The 17,538-nt window shown below is 44.5% G+C and overlaps 1 protein-coding gene across 2 annotated transcripts in view; it reads left to right on the top strand.

Annotated features, from left to right (window-relative positions):
- The window catches only part of LOC141796942 (neural-cadherin-like), a 158,132-nt gene that overhangs the window by 66,605 nt on the left and 73,989 nt on the right, over window positions 1-17,538 (top strand). For both annotated transcript variants that reach the window (XM_074678283.1, XM_074678284.1), the window contains exons 7-8: window positions 10,269-10,411; window positions 11,922-12,094. In XM_074678283.1, coding sequence (XP_074534384.1) covers window positions 10,269-10,411; window positions 11,922-12,094 — 316 coding nt within the window. The remainder of the gene's footprint in view (window positions 1-10,268; window positions 10,412-11,921; window positions 12,095-17,538) is intronic.

Below are 17,538 nucleotides of genomic sequence, written 5' to 3'. Positions count from 1 at the left end.
TTATGGAGAAGTGATACCTTCAGTATTTCTTCATGTCCTGTTCTGTCCTGTAAATCGATATCTTTGTCAAATTTCTCACCCATTTGCAGAGAATTGTAGCTGTCATCATGCAGATCTGAAGCAGTAAACAGAGTGTAGGTCATTGTGGAGAGAACGAAGAGGTGCAATGACAGACGAGAGAGAGGATCTTTGGAGTTGCGCTGTCAGAAATAATCTCTTATTATAGACCATCGTCTTTTTATCTTATGGGCAGATCTTCAGGTTTAGCTCAGCATTCACCTTGTCACAGATGGCCTCCCAATTGGCATATCTTCTGCTGGAGTTTATCTGTGTGTTTATTTGCCTCCTCCACCTCCACCTCCACCTCCACCTCCTCCTTCTTGCTTCAACCTTCATCCTACCTTTTCGGCTGTTCATTTTCCAAACTCTCCATGGTGACAGCTGCCAGCACGTGCTTAATCCCTGTTTGAATAGGGCAGTCTGAACCATTTTTACACTGGTTATCAACTGCCCATGGAATCATACTAGATCACTTGCAACACGCCCACTAATAACATGGAGTTTTTAGTTGCAGACACAATCAAGCGCTTGTTATTTGGGATTTTGGTAGATCAGGCTAAAAGTGAGACTTGACAAGAAACAGCACTGTGCTGCACTTTTTAATTGATTTGGACACTGTCCACCATGATGTTTTAAAACTTAGCCCTCTAAGCTGTTGCTTGTTTTTCAAACTATCTTAGTGGTTGGTCACAGTGCAGTAGAAATAATGGTGTATGTTCAGATGTTATATCTGTCCACAAGGGTGTGCCGCAGGGCTCTGTTCTGGGGCCACATTATTCACCATTTATGTGAAAAATCTTGAACAAAATGTGTCAAATGTGACCTTCCATAGATGACCATTTATTGAAGACCAAGTTTATGTTTTTAATCAGTTCTAAGACCAGGTCACAAAATGTTCCTGTGCTTTGTTCTATTGATGGAAATTAAGTTTAGGTTGTACACGGTTACACATACCTCGGTATATTGATAGATAACTTGATTTTAAATCACATATGCTGCGTCTTGTGAAAAAGTTGAGGTGTAAACTGTGTTTTTATTTTAGGAACAAGTTGGGTTTCTTGTCTAATTTTAAAAAAGCGTCCTAATGCTGCAACTTTTTTGACCTGTTTTAGCTTATGTAAACTGCAAAGCTCTGACTCTCCATTGTGAGCTGTACTCTTGGGTTGGATGGCCTGCTTTGGCCACCTGGAGGCTCACACACTGGTACACCTCCATCTATAAGGCAGTTCTTGGTCTGCTTCCCTTCTGTGTTTTTATCATGCAGAAAAGTACTGGGCAGTACTCTCTGCGTTCTCAGGACCTCACTATGCTCCCTGCCCAAATGCTTAGACAGAAATTGGGAATATGGCTTCAGGGTACTCTAAAATGAAAGACACAGACGCAGTTTCTATAAGTTGTCCATATTGACTGTGCTTTGTCTCTTTTGGGGGTTTTCTTCTGTAGCTTTGTGTTTCTGCTGTTGCTTGTCTTGGCCAGGTCTCCAAGGTTTTTAATCTCAATGGGACCAACCTGTTTAAATAAAATAAAATGAATAATTTAGTTGCCAAGTTGGAAACACATGTCATTCAGAGCTGTGAAATGACCACGGTTATTTTTTTTAATGTTTTACAATCTGGAGCTGGACACTCTGAGTGGGTTATCTCAAAGAAATATCTGCTGTGTGAATATGGTCCTGTAGGTGTCAGGTGATTAACATGAAACCAGTGTGACCCAAGCTGCTGCCTGAACTAATTGTAAACTTAACCTGTGTGATGATTTTAAAAGTGGTTAGTTTGATTTCATTCAGGATTAATGTCTCTAAATGCATTAGTCTCATGATGTATTTAGAGACAGGAGTGAGGCGTGGGGTTATTCATTTATTTAAACCCTTAAAACACATCAATTTACTGCGGCGCCAGAATCCAGTAGGTAGAGCACGTACCTATAAAGTCATCAGAGGAGAAAAAACTTCGATAAAACAGGAAAATTCACAACATTAGGAGATAAAGAGTCAAATTAACAGTGCGGTGGATGAAATGAACAGTGAGAGCAGACATCCAGAGTGATAAGAACAGGCATAAAAAAGTGAAGATGATTGTAAAACATCATTTTGTACAGCCTGGTTTTTGTGTCATAGACAGAGAAGGCAGATCCTCGACTCTGTGTGAATTCTGGAAGCCTTCAGGGTGAGCCTTTGTGATACCAGTGGTATCTGAAACAAAGTGTCTGTAAGACTTAGCATTGGAAACAAAAGTGCAAAGTCAAGACACAGAAGTGCTCTGAGATCAATAAGCTATTAAAAGTATTCAGGGTTTGTGTGGGTGTTTTGTGCATGAAAATGTTGCTTCAGCTATCAAAGTAATACATTTATTTTGGAAGCAGCTGTCTTACACGGGGGATCTAAATCTGAAGGTGTGCTTGTTCCGCTCTCTTCTGTGTATCTCACAAATTCATATATGATAAATCAAAGGCTGTCTCCTGAAGACCAATGGTTGCATCACAGATATTTAGGTCATTACATCGCAGACCTTCCTTCCTTCAGGCTATTCCTCTCAATCATTACTGATCGTAAGGAATAGCCATGAAGTGTTGGCAACTTGTGTTAATGCTGTTGGTGTTAAATCTCCACCAGCAGGACAAAGTGTGTGTCATTTAGTTGGAGTGTTAATCACAGCAGAATAATGTGCTACTCCCTTCACACCGAGACACTTTGTTTCTTCAGACCATGCCGTGGAGCTGGGCTGAACACGTCTCTGTTCAGGTGTTGGGTAAAACTGGGCTTTTGAATGTTTGTGTGTGTGTGTGTGTGTGTGTGTGTGTGTGTGAGTGTGTGTGTGTGAGTGTGTAAGATTTGTAGTAGGCTCAGTCCAGGTTGTCCTTGATTGCCTTTTTGGTAAAGTTGTGTGGGCAGGAACTGTCACTGGGTCTCGGCTGCAGTTATTCTCTGAAACGAGCGAGCGCGTCGTCCCGTCAGCCACTGAAGTCTGATGCGTGCCTGTGTTTCCTGCTCTTGTTGCATTGTCAGGTGTCAGTCTTGGTGGGTGGCTAGACACTGAGCTGTAAAAACACCGGGGCAGAGAGGTGGAGGTGTAGGCAGACAAACATAAAACCTGAGGAAGACACACTTGAACGTGTCTTCCTCGGGTTCAAGCAAAACAAAGAGCACCAAAACAAACGCAGAGAGAGGAGGGGAGACAGCCAGTCAGATATGCAGATAAACAGGGAAGCCTGTCGGCACTCAAACACTCCTGCCAGACCAGCACAGACACAGTTAGAGATGCAAGCAGTCTGCCAGCCAGGGAGTGTTGTGTTCTTCATCATCCTGTGGCTCACTGAGATGCAGATGAGTGCTGTGAGGGCAGAGGAGGAGCTAAAAACAGCACTAAGACCATCATGTTGACGAAGACTGATGGCTGTAAATGAAATTAATCTTCTGCTTAGACTAATTAAGATCTCCAGTGAGTGGACAGGATTGTGTTTCCCTCCATGTCTCATCAGTTCACAGCCAGGCTAAGCGTGATTGAAGAGCAGCAGAGCAGCAGCGGAAATGGAAATATCAGACGTGTTGTCCAGCAGACGGACAGCCGGCTTACAGCGTCTGAGTCCAACTTTACAGCTGAGTGAGACGCTCCCAGAAGAAAAGCTGGAGAGTGTATAGTCTCATCCCAGAGAGCTGTGGAGAGGTGGCCTCTGAGCCGGGTGACAGATTACAGGTCACTCATGTTGCCACGGAGACTGCAGCGGCTGGCGGAGATGAATCACCCATCAGCGTTCTTCTGTAAACCATCAATCACCCCTGACTTCTCACTTCAGACACCGGCCTCCTCCCCCTTCCACACACAAACACACACATACACACACACACACACACACACTTTCTCTCTCTCATCATCTCACACACACATTAGCAGAGGATGCCGCTCAGATTCTCACAGGGGATAAGTTCTGCTGACGAATCAACTCAGAGTTGGAGAGAACGCCGCCCCCCCTCTTCATCCTCTCTGTCTATCAGCCCTCCTGGCTCTCTCCTCTCTCGGCGCCACCTATCACTTTACCTGTCACTTCAGTGCCAGCCTTCTTTTTTGTCACCTGCTCCTCTCACGCCTCTGCCCTGTTTTCCATTTCTCTTCATCTCAGCGTCCTCAGTCACGCAGCTCATCTCCACCCCATCGAGCTTTGTGCCCCAGCCGTATATATCAGTCTCCTGTGTGTAGACGGGCATCTCACTGCCCAGTACCACACAGCGAGCAAATCACTGTTGACATTTTAAAAGGCACTGGATCAAATGGCCCACAGTGGGCTGGGTATGTGGAAGCACCATTTGTTCAATGACTTCAACATCCCAGTAGACATTATCATTTGTCTGTGGTCTGGCCGGCTAAGAGGAAAGGTTAAATCATAGTGACAAGCAAAAGCCACAACCATAAGTCCAATCAGGCTGCTGATGCTTTGGACTGTGGGAATGATTTGTTTCTGCTGCCTGTGTTTGTGTCCGTCAATGACTTCCATTAACTCACCCTCTCTTTTTCACTGTGGAGAAGCTCTCCCCCTTCTTTTTTCTGTTTTCTTTTCTTTAAATAATAAACAAGAAGAAAAAAATCTTCTTCAGAAGAGGAGGTGGTATTCCTAGCTCTTTAAAGCATGTTATTTCAATCTCATCAGAGAGGATTTCTCTAACCTTGCAGAGCAGATGGACCTGCCTGATTCAGTTTCTGAACTTCTGCAGGTCCATCTTGAAAGGCTCCAATGACCAACGATTTCACTCGGCTAAATTCTGACCGGCCCAATCAGGGAAGAGAGGCGGGAGCTGTGGGAGCAGATGTGACGTCAGCAGACTTTCGTACTTGTCAGCGTTCCTTTGATTCTTAAGTTAAATTTATAAAAACGGAAGCTGTCGTCTAACACCTTTTTCACAGCTGTTTCTCGTGATTCAGTAGTTGTTCATCCATTGTTTATTAGAAGCATCGGCTCACATAAGCTACGTCATACTGTGGCTTGATGTGGATTGGTCCGTGGTGAGTGTGTTAATCAGAACGGTCGTCCAATCACCAGCTGCAGATTTTTTTTAAAGTCCCGCCTCTGAAAACAAATCGGAAGAGCTGCTACCCAGATGGACTTGTGAAATAATTCCATGGCAGATATATGAAACTGTCCGTCTGGCGTGTCAGGTTAGGATTTCTCTACAATTGCAAAAGAACCATCACAGCGTCAACCTCTCAACCGTAGTTCTTGGAGTGTCCACTTGAGACTGGCTGCAGAAAACCAGAAACCACATACACACCTTTTCAAAATAGACAGGCTCCTCGCAAAAAACAACCTGTGCACAGCCTGCATGGTTCAAAACATGATTTTAGTCTGAACCATAGACTGTATGCAGAGTAGACAACGTGGCTCTGCCATTTATCATTGTACAGTTTTGAAGCCAAAATTCCCACGTCACAGGCGCAGCCATTAAAGCAGTTGTGCAGCCAGAGTCTGCACAGAGAGACTGTGAGGGATTCTGGGAGAATCTGAGGACACAGTCACACTGGCCAATCGTGCCATGCCTAAGCACGCTTCAGCCATAAAGCATGTTTGGAATGGCCAGTGTGACCGCAACTGTGCCGTGCTCAAGCACGGTTCCCTTCCGTGCTTCGGCACGCTTCGTAGAGGTGGGCTTAAGCACAGTTTACTTCATGCACAAGCACAAGCACGCGGACAGCACGTGCGATCCATTACGTGTAATCACCGCGAGCGCATCTCTCGACAGTCATTTTGAACAAAGCGGGGGTGTTAGAGGGCTGTGTCAGGCGAAAAAGACTTAATATTAGTCAAAAAGTCTCTAAAGTTGTAGCAGTGCTCTCTGTGTCTCATTGTGCTGACTCTGATGAGATCGCCCTTCATGTAAACAGACGCTTCATGATGATGTAGGCGGGCCATGCGCATGTCTGATACCCCCTAAAGCCTGGTTGACATAGGGGTAGTGTGACCACTGGCCGTACTCTACAGCTGGGGAACAGTGCTGCAGGGGGGCAATCGTGCTTAAGCACGATTTGGATGGCCAGTGTGACCGCGCTCTGAGTGAAGCCAGGTGACAAAAATAATAATTGTTTTTACCTCCCGACATATTTACAATCCCTAAAAAAAATATACACAAGAACAGCAGCTGTCAATCATCGTTAAACATTACGTAAAGCCTCGTTTTTAACTTGTATAACTAATGAAAATGGAACTTTTCAGAAAAAAAAAAGAAGACTTGAATACAAGGCAGCCAAATGATATCTTCAAACCACCACAACAACCAGACGTGAAAAACATTTCTACCAGGTGTAATAATTTTTTAAAGTTTGACCACAGCCCGACCGGAAATCCGGATTTTTTTACCTATCCTGCAACCAGCCATCAGGGGGAGCAGTTTTCGTGAAGACCTCACTTTGAGCAAGATGACATCCATTTTTTTTTAAAGTCATGGTCTGAAAACATCATTTCTGTATCAGCATACTTTTAAAGGCGAATTTTTTTGCAATTTGTCCCTTTTGAAGTTGTTCAACTTGTGATTTTTGTCCAATGAACGGCTTGGCTGACTCGTCAGACAGGCAGTTAAAGTGTTAGCAAAGAGGCTCAGCACCGAACTTAACTCTACCTCTGAAGGCCTTTACACTCTGAGTCCATTTGCTCGCCTGAAATTGATGCACTTTAAGATATTTGATCCCATGTCATATCAATCACATTTGCACACTGACACAGAAACTTTTGTCTGTCAGTTTTTTAGAGCAGGTTTCATTTCTTTATTTCACATCCATCCAGCTAGTTTCCAGGTTTGTTTGGTGGTTTGACACATTTTCTATCATTTCAGGCTATGTTTAGATAATGAAGACTGTGTTTTCTTTTTCTTTTCTCAATAACCAGTCAGTCTTCCTCACTGCTTGATGATTCCATTGTTCTCACACTGGAAATTTTCACAAATAATAGAAAAATAAACACATCAGATTTAGTGTGGCTGGATGCTGGGTCAGCTGTTAGCTCTGCAGCCTCACAGCAAGAAGATCACCAGTTGGACTCTCTTTGCCTGGTGGTGGAGTTTCCATGTTCTCTCTGGGTACTCTGGCTTCCTCCCATAGTCCACAAACGTGCTCGTCAGGTTAGTTGGTCACTCTATATTGTCCGTAGATGTGCAACGGATAATTTAGGACACATAGAGTGCATGTTTTTGACTTCAAAGGGGCAGTTTATCCTATTTCAAAGAGCCAAGGGGACAATTTCCTGTTTCCTCGTCCCAAGATGACAGTTAACCGTGTTTTGCCAACCAGGAGGGCACTTTGGCATGCATTTTTCTACAACTGGGCAATGAAGGGGGAGGCTGATCTCCCCACCACTGCTCAGCTTCATATGTACTCCAGCTTCCTCCCACAGACCAAAAACATGCTTATCAGGGTAGTTGCTGATTTTAAATTGTTCGTAGGTGTGCGTGCATGTGTGTGTGTGTGTGTGTGTGTGTGTGTGTGTGTGTGTGGGTGTGTGAGTGTGTGTGTGTGTGTGTAAAGTTGTCTGTCTTTGCGTGTCAGTTCTGTGACTGACTGGCGACCAGTCCAGGGTGTACCCCGCCTCTCACCTTAAAACAGCTGGGATAGGCTCCAGCCACCTGCGACCCTGAACAGGATGAGTGGTAGAGAAGATTGATGGATGGATAAAGACCAAAAAATACAAACAAAAATAGCAGAGTCAGGGCTCAAATTTCGTAGACCAGGCGCAAGCACAGGCGCACCTGCCCTGCGCCGGCCTTTGCCGCGCGGACAGGGCATGACCGGCGCACTTTGCAAGTTTCCTGCAGTGCCAAGAGAGGCACAGTCAAGGCACAGAAAGGCGCAGGGGTGCACTTCCACGCCTCCCTCCGCACAAATGGCAGAGAGGGAGGAGAAAAGCTGTGAGTGGGTTTAACACAGCCGAGCGCTGTTTTCACCAATCAAATGAGCGCCTCTCCTCGCCTTATAATGTGCTGTGGCCGAGGCGCAGCGTCCTATTGGTCTGAGTGATCCCCAGCACCGCGGAAACAGTGTGCTTGAAAGACCCGGTAGCGGAGACGGTCAGAGCCGCTGTCCCTGCAGCAGGAGAATGGACAGTGGGGCGCATCGGAGGACACGAAGCGCGTCACCGTGTGGGCCAGCTCCCGGGACAGATGTAATCTGTTCCTTTGTCATTAATAGGAGTACAAAATGAAGAGACAGTTACACAGCTGGCTTATCCATTCAGAATACTTTTGATCCACCTGCACTCCTGGTTTGTCATCACCAAATAGCAGGACCTTTGCTGATATACTGTATACTCTCCCAGTGTCTCCACCTCATCCTCCTTACAATAATGTACTCCATCTTTTTAGATCACGTTAAAAATAAAGACTAAAACAGAGAAATATGGGAAATCACGGGTAAATCCTGAGTGACATACATTTATTTTGTCTCTTTATTCTTGGTCTTTTCTCTCCCTCTTTTCTTTGAATTAAATGAAATGAGAGAACCAGATATATACTCAGTATCAGATGTTAAGGCTGTTTATTGTTTAATTGTAAGATGTGCATCAAACTTCCAGCTGCCGTCAGGTTAACTTTCCATTATGACAAACGGCTTTAATCTGACATCAGATGTGACGGGACAGTTAATATAGATATAAATGTATATGCTGGTTCAGACGGTCACATTAAATAGTGATTACTGTGATTGTTTATTGCATTAAAATGTGCCTGACACTCTGGAAACCTGCCTCTGAGGCTTTGTTGACATGTGCGCACATGTGCACCTGTCACCAAAATTACAGCTGTGGAGGGTGCACTACACTTTGCGCCGAGAATAGACCAGGTTGGAGCTGGCGAGCTTTCAGCGCACTTTTTTGGCACAAAATTATCACTGCGCCAACATGAATCTGCTGACACCTCCCCCTGGTGCGCCATCAACTCCCCCCTGGGGCGCAGTCACACCCATCTCTGCGCAGACGGTCTACCAAATTGTCAAATTGTCGCACGGTGGTGCGCAGCACGAAATTAACACTGCGCAGGGTGCGCCAGGCTTGTGTCCCCTACGCTGCGCCACGAAATTAGAGCCCTCAGTGTGCAAAGGCCTTAGGTGGAACTAAGTTCGTGCCTGATTATGGGTTAGACTATGACCGTGTTTGAAACAGCTTTATTTCTCTTCTACAATATTAAACACCTCAGAAGTCCAGCATTTCGCGCTCTTCTGTTTACGTCTCAAGGGTGTGTCTGAAGTCTCACTCTGTGATCCTGTGGGTTAACCCTGCTTGGCTCTCAGAGAGACAGTGCTACCTCAATGGGGAGCAGAAGCTCTTACAGTGATAATGACGAGAATTAAACTTGTAGGTGATGGAAACATAATTTCAGACAGCCTCCAAAGTGGCATGCACAGACTTTTTGAAGGACAAGGGGACAAGGGTGAAAAGAACAAAAAAGGCAAACAGTGTGAGCATGCGATTTTGGCTCCCAAGAGAGCAGCTGGGCAGTTTCCTGTGTTTCTTCTCCCCAAGAGGGCAGTTAACTGTGTTTAGCCAACCGGGAGAGCACTTCAGCATGTATTTTGGCTCCCAAGAGGGCACTTTAGTATGCACTTATCAACAATTTGGCCACAAGGGGGCCAATCCCCCTCCTCTGTGCACACCACTGCCCATCTACATACGTTTTAATAGGATAGCGATAAAGACAGGTAAATGATCATGGTTGAAGTGGTCTCTGGAATCTTGTTCGGCTGGACGGTGTCGGCAGTACCCATCCCCAACGTGTCGGATGGGTCTGGATTCAGCAGTGGTGTGGAGCAGCCACCCCCACTTCCACTGAGTTTTAAATGTGCTGAGGTGTGTGTGAGGACAGGAATGCTGCATGTGAACAGGTGTGGTGGAGGAAGGTGAAGGTGGTTGGTTATCTGAGCTGAATGATATTTTGAACTGTTCAGAGGGACTGTGTGTGTTGAATGTTATTTTGACCTGATGGTTTAGGCTTTGGATGCTGCGAGATGATTGGTGGATAGAGGTGGAGGCTCTGGTTGGTTTAGTTCTTGAATGGCCACAGAGTTAGCCGACCACCAGAGCGGGGAGGGGGGGTTGATGACACAGCCCTCAGCTTCAACATGGTCATTCCAGAAACAACATTTTGATATTAGCCATTCAAAACCTCTCCAGCTGCCCCGCTTAAAAACCAAACTGTGATCCGTTTTGTCTCATCTTTACACTCATCTTCTTCTTCTTTGCAGGTATCGAACCTTTGTGTCTGAGGATGCCGGCCCTAACACTCTGGTTGCGACAGTTCTGGCCAAAGACCCAGATGGTGATGGGATAATCTATTCAATAACAGCTGGCAACGAGGAAGGGAACTTTGTCATTGACAGCCAGAAAGGTGATACTTCTTAATTTTATACTTTGCAGCTCTCGGAGTAATTGACAGGCTCTCTGTCAGATCACATATTCAATATTTTCTAATAGCGCCTTCTTCCAGTGGTGTGTAATCGCCGCCCTCTGCTCTCAAAGTCAGCATGGAAGGGTAGTGAGAATTTTTTATTTGAAGCTGTAACTTTAATGTGAGTGCTGCTCTTTTCATTATTGGGGTCATAAATGTAAACGATGACATTATTTAGGAAATTTCCACACTTGGTTTGGCTCTGCACGGCTTCAGAGAGGAATGTTTCCCGTCTTTTCAGCATTGTTGACTGCACAGTTTATCTTTTTTTTATTTACGCTTTGATCCGAAACCAGCGGCAATCACTGTGACATTTGTCACCCAACCCTTTCAATTCAATTTCACAACAACTGCTCTATCATGGCTCACAATCTCCAGGCTGTGCTCTGCCGGCTCCTCTTTCTTTTGTGTCCTCTTTTATATTCCTTCCCACCTTTTCTGTGAATTCTCAGAGCTAGAAAATGCTGGCGCTGATATCCTCTGGGTGCAGGAAAAACTACTCTACGACTTTCTACTTACAGTGCCGTATGGACCGAGAGCGCTGGCTCACTGAATTGCTGCTAGAGCTCGTGTGGCATTTGTAAACAGGGCTGACATTTAAGCTCAGAGAATTACCGTGTACATCCCACAGTTCACTCATTTAATGTAGTGGCGCAGTGCTGTCAACGTCACGTGCCATCATTAGGAGTGAGGACGCTCCTCTGCTCTCTCTGGGCAGCAAGCAACACAAGTAAATTGGGAGACAGGAGAGTCAGGCGCTGGCATCCTCGTGTGTCAGCATACAGAGCGCTCTTTAATCAAAAGCATTAAAAAGATGAATCACAACGCAACCAGAAAGTGAAAAAAACTCCCGATGCTCCCACTTCAATGAGCTTCCCCACATCACAGGCTGCTTGTTCGTCCTGCAACCTCTGATGTTTTTGTTTTAGTCTTGACGAGAAAGATGTTGACTCAGATGCTGCTTGCTTTTATCCCAACTTTGATCTTTACTGTTACATGAAAGCAGACAAAGAGGGGAGGGGGGAGCGGCTAATAGGCATCTGCTGAGCCTGGTTAACTCCTAACCTCAGTCACTTACTACTTCATGTTTGTGCTCGAGTGCCTGACTTGGATGGGCATCTTTGGAGGAGAGCGTGCAATTATTAGATTAGAAAAGTACCAGAACCACAGCTGTGAAATTGGTTTTTGGATTTACTCTGCATATCTGATATTTTTACCTTTCTGTGGAACTCTGAGCTAAATCCTCAACTGGCTATCTCACTTTGAAGAACAACAACAACAACATACAGTTTACATCCCCAGCTTTGTTTTTATTGATAGCATCCTTCAAAAGGCAAGGCCGGCGAGGCACAAACATCCTGCTTAAGGACTAATGGAATAGTTGTACTTACCGTGTTAGGAGGGACCGTGTTTTATAACGTGTGATTTAATGGCTCTGTTGTCTTTGAAGGGTTGATTCGTCTGCGCTCCACTCCCCTGCCCAAGCTTCAAGGCCTGGAGTATGTCCTGAATGTTACAGCCACGGATGACAATGCATCAGGCGGACCTCACCCTCTCTCCTCCACTGCTCGGGTCATCGTCGGGGTGGATGATGTCAACAACAACAAACCTGTGTTTGAAGAGGTAGAGATCTCTTTTAAAACTTCCATTATAACCCAGGTGAGGATTTCAGGGTTGGCCTGACTCTATGATCTGATGGAGCAACAAATCAAAAGACAACCTCATCACTCTGCATGCTGCAAGAAGTCATCCAAAGCCCATTTCTGCTCAATGTTAAATACAGATACTGATGGAGCCATCTGTCAGTGCTCTGTGTGCATTTCATCTTTATTTCTGCACGTTTCCATAAAGCTTATGGACACGGGCCAAACAGAGCAGTACCACCAGAAACCACGGGGGCAGCGTTGCTGTTACTACCTGATACATAGCTTTAATGAGACATGAAGAAGAAATAATAAAGGCAGAACTTTCTGAAGGAAAGCTTTGTGAGTTGGTGAGGAACTGCAAACATCTGCATGATGTTGCTTCACCCGCACGCTGCGATAAACAGATGCAAAAATAAACGCTGTAAGGAGACCGGAAAGGAGTTAAACATCAGTTGGTCAGTAGACTCGGTTGATTGGGCTGTGAGGAGTTGCTTAGTGCCACAGGCTCCCCTCTAGATATATGCCCAATTGTAATCCACACTTTAAAATGAGATTATCAGCACCAATATTACAGGTTACATGTTATTTTAAACTGCTACTTCTAAGCTTCCCAACGGACGGACAGATTGACTCACAGCTGTCTAGGTCTAGCCACGTTTCCACCAAGGGTTGGGTTTATCTCAGCACGGTGAACATTTTACGGCATTTCCACTGACTAACCCCAGTACAGACCCCCAAATAACCGAGACGAGCCGTCCCACTTTTTGGCACCCTTCTGTAGGGGTGCCAGACTAAACCGATCTGGTCTCGGAAGGTGGAGCTACCACACTGCTGACCATTGATTGGTTGAAAGAATTAATTATTGGTCGTTGATTGGTTTACAGAAATCTCTGGTGCAGCCTCATTTCCCTGTTCCCTACATGTTGCAGAGACGGTTCATGAGACTGACCCTGTCTTTTTATCTCAGCACCAGTATATAGTCACTTACAGGGTTTCTCTAAGGAATGTAAGTTGAGTCATCTTCTCATTCGCTTTTCAGGTGTTGTAAATGGTAAATGGTTAATGGACCAGTACTTATGTAGCGCTTTTCTAGTCTCTCTGACCACTCAAAGCACTTTACATTGCTAGTCTAATTCACCCATCCACACCACATTCACACAGTGATGGCAGAGGTTTTCCTACTTGAAACCATCAGTTTTGTTTAATACATTTACACCGATCCACATACCCCCCTCCACACACCACTGACCAACAGCGGGAGCAGTTTGGGGTTCAATGTCTTCCTGTGTGACTGCAGGAGCTGGAATCAAACCCCCAACCTTCCAACTGAGAGGCCACTACCACTGAGACAAAGGACAGAAGAGCAGAAGGAGGATAAACAGGAGAGAGATAGAGCACATTCTAGAGGCTTAAAGGGCTAAACTGTTTGTCCATTCCAACCTACAGTCAGCAGTTATTCTGCAGTGGTCTGTTCAAACTTGAGAGTCTATCAATAAAATGAAGAGTGAGGTTACATTAGCTCTGATTGGTAGATGACTAAGAGGACATAACCAGGATTCACTAACGTTACACATTAAGGACACGTCTCAGAGCACCGGGCTGCCAGCTGTGCTGAATATAGACAGCAACTAAACTACAAACAAACTGACTGTTTACTTGTTGTCACATTAGCCGACAGATACATCAAGGCACAAGGCTGCCGATAGCGCTACGTGTAGTAGGCTTCTACAATGTTTGCTTGATGTCACGTTTTAAACCGTAGCGCTACGTAACTGTACTGATAAGTCTCTTAACTTAGTACAATGTATCCAGTAAAGAGTTGACCAGAACAAAGAAAATTTATTTTGATCCAATCTCCATTAAGTCAAAAAAAAAACCCATGCCTGGCTAAAAGAAATTTACATCAGTGCATGTGAGACTCCAGGCCAGAAGGTGGCGAGGGAGTCCAATCAAAACAGATCCTCCTTGTTGCATCGTAAACAGCAATGTCAGTGTGAAGGATGCATGGAAGTATGTGAGCAGTGATAGTAACATCGTTTAAAAAGAGCATATACATTTTCAAACATGAAGGGAGAAGAATTTGGCTTTAAAGCCCTGTTTACATGACAACACTTCACCTAAAAACGCAAAAAAAACACAGTGAAAAAATGAGGGACACATGTGGCAAGTGAAGTTAGAGCCCTGATCATTCTGACCCACCAGAGAAACTGAGCTAGAGCCTGAACTACAGACCTAACAGAGAGTGAACATCAGGGAAAGGCTGCTGGATACCACGTAGTTTGCCACATTACTGTCAGCAAATATGCACAACCAGACTTAGAAGGAGGCAATGGCCCAACACAGTCCACAATCAAATCCTTAAAAGGCTGGTTCGTGGCTGGAATGGGACTCAAAGGAGCTGGCTTAATAGCCTGAGTGGGCTTTCCACTAAGCTGACAAATGTGGCAAGACTTAACATACTTGTAAACATCACGCCTCAAACAAGGCCCCCAAAAAAAATGCAGGATGGTCATACGTTTTCTTGACTCCCAAATGTCCACAAGGTTCATGTGCAATGTGCAGCACCACATCACAAAACCAACTCGGCACCACAACCTGATAAACTGCTTCTCTCCCAAAGTCACCATCACAAGGTACCCACTTGCACATTAGCAAGTCATCCTGAACAAAGTAACCCTAGGCTACATCTCTGACTTTGTTCATTGGCAGCAACCCAACCCAAGATGCAGACAGGGAAGGATCAGACTTTTGGTCTTTTACCCAGTCCTCCTGGAGACAGACGATGGAAGCGAACCACATGTTCAAGACCCTCACAGCCAGTGGTAGTGTGTTTGCGGAATGAAGTCACCTGTTGCTGTCTCTGATGAAAAAGGCAACACTGATTCCAAAATGAATAAGTGTTCTGCTTCTCACCTTTTACCCAGTTCCTGAACTTTTGGTGGTAGGCTTTGGGGACCAGCTCACATGCCTTTGGTACAGCTGCTTTAACTTTTTCATTGGTGGCATCCTCACCACATACGGCTGAATAAGCCTCCTGTGCTCTCCCAGTGAGAACACACTGAAGCAACAACACCCTGTCTGAATCAGGCCATTTTTTTGCCTCGGTAACACGATCAAACAAAAAACACATCAGTGTCTCAATCATAGAACTGTGGCACTAACCACAAGTTAGCAGCAACATCAAAACAACAAGGCTCAGGGTCAAAAGACCTGCTGGAACCCTCTGGGGAGAACTTACCTTCTCTGACTAGCTGCAACTTTGAATACTTTGGCTCAAGGGTCGGCAACCCGTGTCCGGAGCCGCATGCAGCTCTTTTATCCTTATACTGCGGCTCCAAGTGGCTTGGGAAAATAAATTATAAGTATTTAACTGATGAGTATTTTTTGTGTGTTCGTTTTTTATTTTTATTGTTATTTTTCAAATTTTAGTTCTGGATTTGAATATTATTGTGATCTTGAAATGTTAAAATAAAACTATATTTTATTATTTTTTGTCACTCAAAATAAACGACACACTTGCGAAAGCCTGTGTAGGCTACCAGCCAAAACGCCGTACATTTGTGGAGACTCTTAACCCCAGGTAGGCCAAGTATGGAGGAATGTAAGAAAAGACAAATATCTGAAGAAAATAGAACATTTAATGACGCCTGGGTGGATCCATTTGCATTTACTTCTGATGAGAGTGACTTACCAGTATGCCTAATTTGTGGAGAAAAACTGGCTAACAATAAAAAGTCAGATGTCACAAAACATTTGGAAAATACACACAGAGCCTTTGCTGAAAAATATCCAGAGGGAGAAGAGAGAGAAAAAGCTGTTTCGGAACTGATGCCGAAGGCTGATCTGAGGAAAAATCAATTCAGGAAGTGGGTTAAGTCTGCAAATTCAACTACACATGCAAGTTTTGTGGCCGCTCGGGAAATAGTCAGGCATGGGAAACCATTGACAGAAGAGGAATGTATGAAAGAGTCATTCACTAAGATTTCAGAACACCTATTTGCAGACTTTAAAAACAAGCATGAAATTGTGCAGAAAATCAGAGAGATGCCTTTCTCTGAGAAGATGTTCAAAGACAGAATGAAATAAAAGATGTCAGAAAATATCACAAAACAGCAAATTAAAGACATCAACTCAGCTGCAGCTGCAATCGCTTGTGATGAGTCCAAAGACAAAAGTGACATCAAGCAATTAGTGTGAACTCTGCTGCTGGACCACAGGAAGAAATGGTCGAGCTGATACCACTAAGATACCAGACACAGGGGGAGGACGTCTGCGAGGCTGTGCTTGATTGTTTAAGAGCCAAAGAAATAAAAACAACCCACCCAGTGTCAGTGGCTACCGATGGAGCACCAAGTATGACTGGAGCGCACAGGGGCTGTGTGGCCTTGCTGCAGGAGTCACTGGATAGAAAGCTGCTGACTTTTCACTGCATCCTGCACCAACAGGCATTGCGAGCGCAAACTCTTCCTCCAGAATGCAAAGAAGTCTAGAATGTTTTCATTCAGATTGTCAGTAAAATATTAGCAAAAGGTTCAAATCACCATCAGTTTCATTCGTTACTAGATGAGGTGGAGAGCACATACTCTGATTCCCTGCTGCATAACAGAGTCCAGTGGCTGTCCAGAGGAGAGGTGCTGAAACGTTGTGCTGCATGTCTGGGAGAGGTGGAAACTTTCATGAGTAGCAAAGGACTCACTTTTTTACTGAGCTGGAACAGCCAGAGTGGCTAGAAAAGCTGCACTTCATGGTGGACATGACAGTGACCCTCTCTTGTTCATAATTACAAATGGGGTGATATTGAAAACCTTCCAAGACCAGACAAACTTGTGTTTGAGATGGAATACCATCCCCAACACCTACGTAAACATGAAGAGATATACCTTTGCAGTCCTGTCCATTTTTGGATCCACATATGTATGTGACCTCTATGAACCACATTAAAAACAAACACCGCTCACGCCTTATAGACAACAGCTTGCATTCCTATGTAAAGAAGAAAGTGACTTTGTACAGCCCCGATTTGCAGAAGCTGTGCACAGAGGTCCAGAAGCAGAAGTCCCATTAACCAGGTATTTACAAATATTTATTTTTCATTGTTTAATGACACAGAGATTTTTTCCCAATTTATTTTTTAAATTCAGGTCAAGGCTCTGCTATAGGCCCTGAAAGCCCAAAGCGGTATGAGAAAGACGGCTCGCAGCATTTTTTTGCTTTTGTTTGCTACATGGATAATTTAGTTCAGCTCTTTAATTCATTTGAAGGAGACAGTCAACTCAGCTTGTTGCTTTTTTTGTTATTATTAAAAAAACAAACAAAAACAACAACAACAACAAAAAAACATTCATTAAAAAGAAAGAAAAAATACTCTAAAAAGACACTTTCTTTTCATGCTTCAGGGTTAACCCCAGCCATACACCTTGG

The sequence above is a fragment of the Halichoeres trimaculatus genome, unplaced genomic scaffold (assembly GCF_033239565.1).
Source record: "Halichoeres trimaculatus isolate MK-OKI-2021-1 unplaced genomic scaffold, fHalTri1.1 fHalTri1_scaffold_10, whole genome shotgun sequence".
In the NCBI taxonomy this organism is placed as follows: Eukaryota; Metazoa; Chordata; class Actinopteri; order Labriformes; family Labridae; genus Halichoeres; species Halichoeres trimaculatus.
The sequence above is the reverse complement of the archived record's forward strand: the minus strand, read 5'-3'. Positions and strand labels throughout refer to the sequence as shown.